General features: G+C 45.2%; 1 protein-coding gene across 1 annotated transcript; it reads right to left on the minus strand.

The window, feature by feature from the left end:
• Window positions 1-807: 807 nt before the first annotated feature.
• LOC107108155 (interferon alpha-7-like) lies at window positions 808-1,368 on the minus strand. Its single transcript, XM_015408556.1, has one exon. It carries the CDS (start codon window positions 1,366-1,368, stop codon window positions 808-810), a length of 561 nt encoding a protein of 186 aa, XP_015264042.1.
• Window positions 1,369-8,962: the final 7,594 nt, after the last annotated feature.

Genomic DNA, 8,962 nt, shown 5'->3' on the forward strand with positions numbered 1-8,962 from the left:
GAGCCTTCATCTCACACATTTTTGTCTCCGCTCAGGAAGGAGGGCTCCAGAGCAAACTAAGTTATGCAACAGCCGAATTGCTCACTCACAACTTTAATGCTAGTAGCTCACAAAGTAGAATTTTTGCTCACAAGACTCCACAGCTTAGAGGGAACATTGGTTGGGACTTGATATTACTTTTCACAACCCCGTGTGATACGGGACATCCATAAGTGGATCTCCAGCAGAAAGATGTTTGCAGATGTCGAGCAGGGGAGTGGATCCTTTCACCAGATATTTCCCCAATAGATATTTGTGGTCCAAAGCTGCTGTTAGTCACAAGTGGGGAAAGACAGGAGTAATAAATTGCTCATCTTTTCTTCCTTTGCCATTAACCTTTGGCCTTGGGCAGGATTTCTCTCAGGTAAACAGTAAAAAGGAGAGGGTTAAATCATGTGAACCATATTTAGGTTCTGCTGTGCTTTGAAACCTTCTAATAAATATTGGGGATTCAGTTGCCCTCTCACATAATGCACAGTTAAAAATGTCCCAAGCAATGTTTTGATTTGGGCAATACATTCAAGAATCCCCCCCCCCAGTAGAATGAGAATATGTCACATTATTTTAAAACATGGCGTGGTTTTAGGAGTTTCAAGGTCATTTTTGATCACCATTACTAATCCATACAATTTAGTCTTTAATATCAAGACTGCTAAATGGCTAAAAAGAGTATCATTCAACAGCACACTATACAGTATGCGTATCTTTGGGGGTTCTATATCTGAGATGATGTAGTTCAGAAGACAGCCCCTTGACTTACCTTCAATTTTAAAACCTGTTCAAAAGTTTATCGAGACTGACAAAGAAGAGCTTCCATATTTCCAGTCGCACAACACTCCAGGCACAAAGGCAGTACTGCTGGCCCTCCAGGAATGTTTGGATTTGTCTGAAGTATCTTAGCAGATTCAGGTTTAAATCTCGCTCTTTCAGTGTTGCCACCTCCCCAGTCTCTGTAGTAGAACAGTTCTTCCACTGATTACTTTGCTGGTAAAGGGCATTTTGCAAAAGTGCTACGGTTCTTGGATCCCATCCAGCTTGAGTGAAGTTGTGCTCAAAGATCTTCAGGATCTTTTCAAGGATCATCTTCACAGCCACACTTTTACCCTCTTTGCTGGCTCTGAGGATTTTTTCCTCAGGAAAGCTAAAGGTTGGTCTTTTGTACAGGCACTCTTGAGGAAGCTGCTGTCCTCCTATGGCTTCCATGCGCTTTCGGACCTCTGGGTTGTTCACTCGCAATTGGTTCTCTGCAGTTTTGTTGCAGTCTAGAGCCAGGATTTCCAAGGTCAGCAGAAGCAGGAGACAAAGTCCCTGGAGGCTAAGAGTGGCCATGGTAGGTCTTCTTTGAACTGAACAAAGCAGATGAGAGAATGGACCTCCTTCAAGGTCTCCAGAAGATGTTCTTGGTGCTTTGGAGCCATGTCTTCTGAATTTTTATACCCAGCTGCAAGAAACTCTCCAGTCCTTACATCACTTTCTGCCTCTCTCTCTCGTTTGCAGTTTTTATTTTCACTTTCCATTTAATTGCATCAGGAACTTTGAGGGTATTTTGCCACCCTCTATGGAATGAAGACGAGTAAATAACTTTATATCGTATTAGTGAGTCAGTTAATATTGTATTAATATGTATGTTATCTATGACTGACACTGCAGTCCTATACAGAGTTACTCCAGCGTAAATCCATTGAAATCAGTGGGTCTAGACTTGATCCCACTTTGCAAAGGATTTCATTGTGAAACATTGCTCTGCGTAGATGGAAATTCCGTAAACATACCTGAGTGTTACTCAGATTTTGTAGTCTGAGGTCACCACTCCCTGCTCTTGCTGGAGGTATGTGGGACCTGTGTCTCTCCTAGACTGGGCCTCGGTGATCACAATGGGGTGTGCGTGTGTGGGTCCTAAGGATCCTTATCTCTACAGCGCATGCCCCCTGTTAGTGTTAATTGGCAAGAATTGGGTTGTTCATCAAAGCTTAGAAGAGGTGGGACCCCCCCCACACGCACATCACTGCTAGTTGAGTGGCAGGGTGATTTGTATTTTGTGTAGCAAGAAAGTTGGCACTGTGTTTAGACACCAGCAGGATAAAGGAGAGGAGCAGACAGGCTCCGGGTCAGATATGAGAAGTGGCAGAGTGAGGAGGCAGCCATTTCTGAGGAGTGGGCTGAAGCACCCAGCAGGTCCGGGATCTCTCTCTGCCTCTGGGGATCTGTTGGGGGTCATTGGGGCACTCTTGGGGGAATCTCTTATTTCCTTCTGTGAAGTGTGCAGGAAGAAGACAGATTAGATTATTTCAGCCTGCTTGTTTAAACCCACAGGCACTGACAGGAAGGTAACCCCCACTCCCATACACTTTCCTCACACAGTGTCCCACCATCCATATTGGGCCCCTCACAGCTGCTTTTCCAGTCATGGACTCTCAGGTCTATTTGTAGTTTGATCCCAAGTATCAATCTGGAATGTGCCACTGGCAGATTAACAATATATAGCTAGTAGAACTGGCAAATCTAATGTACACGCTCTTCATTGTAGGCTTTGCATTTGTAGTACAGCCGTGGAGTACACAAAGATCACTATGTCAGTTGTAAAATGGCCAATATCTGTTTTACTAGCACTGCTTTCAAGATTGTTTAATTGTCATTGGGTCTTAATATGGAACCTCAGGGTGTTAACAGCTTTGCAAGAGTTTATAGCTCTCTTTATTTGGAAAGCAAGCATGGACGGCTTCAAAAGGGAATTAGATAAGCATATGGAGCAGAGGTCCATCAGTGGCTATTAGCCACAAGGTATAGATAGGGACTCTGGGGCAAGTGATGCTCTGTCATCTTGGTGCTTGGGGGGGGGGTCAACAGTGGGAGGGCTTCTAATGTCCTGGCCCCACTGGTGGACCTCCTGATGGCACTGGTATTTCTGGCCACTGTGTGATACAGAGTGTTTGACTGGATGGGCCTTTGGCCTGATCCAACATTGGCGTCTCTTATGTTCTTATGTTCCTCACAGTCTGCCATTCTCAGGTTTCTTGGGTGAGAAGGCATAAGGAACACTGAAGAGTATGTGGCTCATTTAAAATCTGTTTAAGACTGCAATTCTGTTCTCACTTTCATGGTCATGAGTTCCCTTTAGGTGGACCCCTAAGTGGGGCTTACTTCTAGGTAAACTTATTTAGATTGAGCGGTGACAAAGCTTCCTCCAAAGGGGCTGAGAACTGAAATCATTTGAGAGATGCTTTGAGTTTTCTGGAACAGCTCCATGAATGGACAGTGCCTGCCACTCGATGGAAGAAAGAAGGAACAATTTCTTAGTGCAGGGAGACTGGAGTGTGTGAATCTATCCAGTGCTCTGAGCTGAAGCATCATACATACGGCAATGCCTTACATGAAGTCAGAGCACTTGTCCATCAGGGTCAGGGTTGTCTGCTTCAACTGCCAGAGACTCTCCGGGGTTTCAGTTATAGAGGTCTTTCACATCACCTACTATCTGATCCTTTAAATTAGCAATGCTGGGCATTGAGCCCAGGACCTTCTGTATGTAAAGCAGATGCTCTACTGCTGAGCCATGGCACCTTATTTTTCACTGTCTTGTGGAAAAATGCAGAAGGTGTCTGCTGAGACAGGTAAGCATGCCTGAATTGTCCTGCACGGTCAGTTGCAAACAGCTGAGGCTATTGCAATTGTTTCTCGTGTCAAGGAATCCCAGAGAACTTAAGGGAGAAAGTTTGGGTTCGTTTTTTATTCCATGACAGCTGTCATTCTCTGATTTTAGTATTTTTATGTTTTCCACCCTAAGAGATTTTGCATCCTGCTTTTGAGTTATTTGGAAAGCAAGAGACACAGAATCAGTTTCACTTCCTGTGGTTTGATTTGATTTTTACTTGTCATCTAGTCACACAAAGCGAGGTTTTTTTAAAAAAAACAATCTTCTCTCTGCTAGGGAATATTTCAGTCTTAAAAAAAGAAAAGGAAATCACACTTGTCTTGTTGCATGGGGAGGCTGTGCTGTGAGCTGTGGGGCTAACAGGCAGAGTGTGTCAGGAGAGGCTGGCATGGCATTAGTTAGGAGTCGCCAGGTTGTGACCTGGAGATTTGCTGTCTACTCTCAAATCCATCCATGACAGTCCTTTCGTCTTCCTCATTCCCAGTCTGCTGTCTGGCACATCTCAGCTGACAGGAACAAGGAAATTGGGTGGGGGGAAAAGAACGTGCACATAATCTGCCACTCCTTCTTGGGACTGAAGTGTCAAAATATCCCCACAGGAGCTCTAATGTATTTGTTTAGTTTTCAGTGCTTGTGCCTTTGGAGAAGGGAAGAGGGTGATGTCAAGTCGCAGCTGTCAGGTTTCCAAGGGAAGAGATGAGCAGAGGTGGTTTGCCATTGCCTGCCTCTGCATAGCAGCCCTGGACTTCGCTGGTGGTCTCCCATCCAAACACTATAGGCTGACCCTGCTTAGCTTCTGAGAGCTGAGGAGACTGGGCTAGTCTGGGCCATCCAGGCCAGGGTGCAGAGAAGAGGGAGATGGCTGGGTGACTGAGATGCCTGGCTAAGAACATTCAGACTTGGATGTTAGGTAAAGGTAAAGGTTTCCCTTGCTCAAAAGCCAGTCGAATCCAACTCTAGGGTTGCGGTGCTCATCTCCGTTTCAAAGCCAAAGAGCCAGCGCTGTCCAAAGACGTTTCCGTGGTCATGTGGCCGGCATGATGACTAAACACCAAGGCGCACGGAACACTATTTCCTTCCCACTGAAGTGGTCCCTATTTATCTACTTGCAATTTCTTGCTTTGATCTGCTAGGTTGGCAGGAGCTGGAACTAGAGACGGGAGCTCACTCCGTCATGCGGCACCCGGGTCTAGCGTCTTAACCACTTGAGCCACCGCAGCTCCTTGGATGTTAAGGGGGAATTATTTATTTATTTATTACTTGCATTTATATTCCACCCATCCCGCAGGTGGGCTCATTAGAATAAATACATTTTTTAGTTTATAACATTTTAGTTATAAACATTAAAACACGATAAAACATTATAACAATTAAAACAATGGGTACAGCTTGGAACAGCGTCAGTTGACTATAAAGTTCTGGCCCGATGGTACAATGAGTTAAAGGCCAGTTGTCAGTGGTCAGTAGACAGGTGACAGACGGGTGACAGCAACCTCAGGGAGGCCATACAACCAAAGGCCTGGCGGAACAGTTCCGTCTTGCGGGCCCTGCGGAATTGAAGGAGATCCCGCAGCGCCCTGGTTTCAATAGGGAGCATGTTCCACCAGGCTGGGGCCAGGACAGAGGAAGCCCTGGCCCTGGTTGAGGCAAGATGGGCATCCTTTGGGCCAGGGACCATCAGGAGATGTTGATCTTTCGAGCATAACGCTCTTCAAGGCGTATACGGGAAGAGGCGGTCCCCCTTAGATATGTTGGTCCCAGGCCGTATAAGGCTTTGAAGGTCAAAACCAACACCTTGAAGCGAATCCGGTACTCAACTGGCAACCAATGCAGTTGGCGGAGCATGTGCCTAATGTGAGCCCACACAGGCGTTGACATCAGCAGGCGTGCCGCCGCATTCTGCACCAGTTGTAATTTCTGGATCAGCTTCAAGGGTAAGCCTGCGTAGAGCGAGTTGCAGTAATCAAGTCTGGAAGTGACTATTGTATGAGTCACCATCGCTAGGTCTTGGGGGGAACAGATAGGGCTTCAATAGCCTGATCTGCCTAAGATGGAAAAATGCAGATCTGGCAACTGCAGCAACCTGGGCCTCCATGGAGACAGAGGCATCCAGTGTCACTCCCAGATTCCTCACTGTCTGGGCTGGCACCAAAGGCGCCCCCTCCAGTGTTGGGAGCCTAGTGCCCCCATCCAACCCCCCTAGACCCAGGTACTGGACCTCCATCTTCGATGGATTTAACTTCAGCCGACTCAGCCACAACCATCCAACCACAGCATCCAAAGCCAAGTTCATGGGAACGGAAGATGGATGGCTGTCCATTAACAGATAGAGCTGGGTATCATCCGCATACTGATGACAACCCAACCCATAACTCTGGACTAACTGGGCGAGGGGGCACAAATGGATGTTAAATAACATTGGCGAGAGGATCCCCCCCTGTGGCACCCCACATTCCAGTGGGTATTGCGGGGAGACCCTCTCGCCAAGTGGTCTTTAAGTTTAGAGAAGTCATAACCACCAAACTTCATCTTACATCACCACACAGCAACTGCTTGCTCACCATTGTGGTCAGGATTTAAAGAGTGGCTTGGCCAGTAGGTCATCATATACACAATGAAGATCCTCTGTTTTGCATTCCTCACTCAGTGTAGGGCATGGAAGATATTCTGCAACTTAAAACAGCTGAACAAACGATTGAGAAGTGTCACTTCCACAGACCATTTTCAGTTAAAACTAAGTGCTTTCCTCGATATACTCCAAACACATTCTGCTCTCAAAAAGATTGTGAGGCAAAGCACCCTGCCCCCCCAAGGGTTAATGTGAATGGTAATGAGCCCATTCCATCCTGCAGGTGTTACTAGTTGGTCTTTCTGCCTACATAGCCCTTATCACTTTCAAGGCCAGAGCTGGAAATGTGGTAACTAGCTTCTCATGAGAACCTGTGGCCCACATGATGGGAGGGGGGAGGTCAGGAATGGTGAGGTAATTTTTTGGAGGCAGCAAGAATGTGTTCTGACTGGATGTCATCATCACCTAATGCTGCTTGGCCAAAAAACTATAGTTGAGCTAAAAGCCTAGAAAAGGAGGCTAGCCTGGATTCTGATGGACTGAAGGCCTGGACTATGATATGCTTATATTGCAAGAGAAAGCAATGTATAGAACACATGAGCTGTGGTCTTTGACTCTTGGACTTAAGGTTTGTGCCATCTAACAAAGGTCTTGGAAATGTGGTAGATAGTTAAGCTAGTTTTTCTGTTTTCATGCTGTATGATTTCAGAGCATTGTGTTGTCTGTAGAATAAGTCTTTTGTTTTGACAGAAATTAAATAAAACTTTATAAAATTCTAAAATAAATAAATAAATAAATTTTGTTGTTGTTGTTCAGTCGCACAGTCGAGTCCGACTCTTCGCGACCCCATGGACCAGATACCGCCAGGCCTTCCTGTTTTCCGCAGTCCTCTGAAGTTTGCTCAATTTCATGTTCGTTGCATCTATGACACTGGTTACTTGTGTACAACAGCCCTGGGGACTCACCGGGTTCAGCTTTGGACTCCTTGATAAAGATGCAGAATAGGGTTTCCGGCTATTAGAAGGTGACCCTTTTCACAACAAGGAGATCAATAGCATTAACTGCTAAGATCTACTCATCCTGCTGCTGGAAAAGCCATACCTGCCATGACCACCTGGAAAGCTTAACAGGTACCTTAACAGGTACAGTCAGGGGCTTGCGAAGTGGAGCATGGTGGGCACAGCTGCCCATGCTCAGCAACTTGTGCAAAGAAGATCTGTGTTACCAAACCATGTGGCAACCAGGACTTTTGTTCCTGTAAGGTTCTTGTGCAGAGCAGGTAGAAAATCCAGCAGATGAAAGTTTTCCATCATTGTATCTACATACCTGGAAAAGCTGTACCTGATGAACTTCCATTTTTCCTGTCATGATCAGGGCAAAGTTAGCAACAGTTTGCAGTTGGGGCAACTGCAAGAATCTCTTCCTAAACCTTTGAACCAGAGGAGCACTCAAATATTTCCCCCTGCATTAAAAACCAAGTTGGAAAAGTGAAAATATGTATAACTGTTTGAAAACTGTTACTTATATGATCACTATTTCCAGCTGGTTTTTCACACAATACTGCTTTGCTCATACTGGTGTCATTAAAGTTCTTTTTAGTTCATTCATTCATTTTGGCTTTGGAGAGGAAATTTCATTTCCTATTGCTATTTTCAGTTTCTTATCCTCATGATGCGACACGTTGGAATCCCCATCACTTTAAAAGGAGTCCTTTTTTAAATCTGAAAAGTAAACCAGAAACAGTTTACACTGAAATGGAACTAGGAAAAACAATTAAGTAGAAAGGGGAAAAACTAAATGAATTCACTGTGGTAAATCCCCTTTAGAGTACTTCTAGGATGATTTCAGAATGATCAAATGAAATCCAAATTATTGGATCTTTTGAGAAACCCAACAGCCCATAAGTCATATGCAAGCAAATATCATAAACCTAACATCATTATAGTGCACTGAGATCTTCCATTTACTGTCATAGTGTATATATGTGGATCATACATACACTTCAAGAAATACTAATACAATCAGCAGCCAACATGATAAAGCAGCAGTTCTTGTTCTCAACAATGCTGCTAAGTTTGTATGTGCAAGGAATTTTTTGTTTTAATATGGGGGAGCATTCAAACACAGCACCCCCTTTCTGTAGTGCCAAATGGTACAGCCCAGCAGACGATTTACCACCTGAGCCATGGTGCATGCGCGGCAGCTTGGAAACCTTACTGCAGCCACATGGATTGCTTTGCATGGAAGGATAGTTAGCAGTGTCCATGTGTCTGCTTTAATGTCCACTGACACTTCAAAAGTTGTCACAGAAGTTGATGTGCTGGCGATTCAGCTTTATTTGTAGAGTTTGTTCTTTGTAGCTGGCCTTGTTCAGAATTTTTTTTAGGAAGCTGTGTTCACAGAGCAAAAAGAAAAGAGGGCTCTTCCTAGATGCTCACATTTGAATTCGCAGCTTCCCTGTTGCGACACCCCCCCTTGCATGGCCATAAAAGAACTGAGCAGGTCTTAGTGATGTCTTAGGCTCTTTGGGCCTCCCCCCGGCCCCAGCGCTTTGGCGCGGGCCTGGAGGACCCGGCGGTGGGGCTCTTTGGGAGTTAGTATTAGGATTAGAGTTAGGTGTTACAGTTAGTGGTTAGGGTTAGGTTTTAAGGTTGGATTGGGGTTTTAGTTTGGGGTTAGTGTTATAGTTAGGATCGGGTTTATGG

Source organism: Gekko japonicus, unplaced genomic scaffold (assembly GCF_001447785.1).
Source record: "Gekko japonicus isolate JY-2015 unplaced genomic scaffold, Gekko_japonicus_V1.1 scaffold1344, whole genome shotgun sequence".
NCBI classification, from domain to species: Eukaryota; Metazoa; Chordata; class Lepidosauria; order Squamata; family Gekkonidae; genus Gekko; species Gekko japonicus.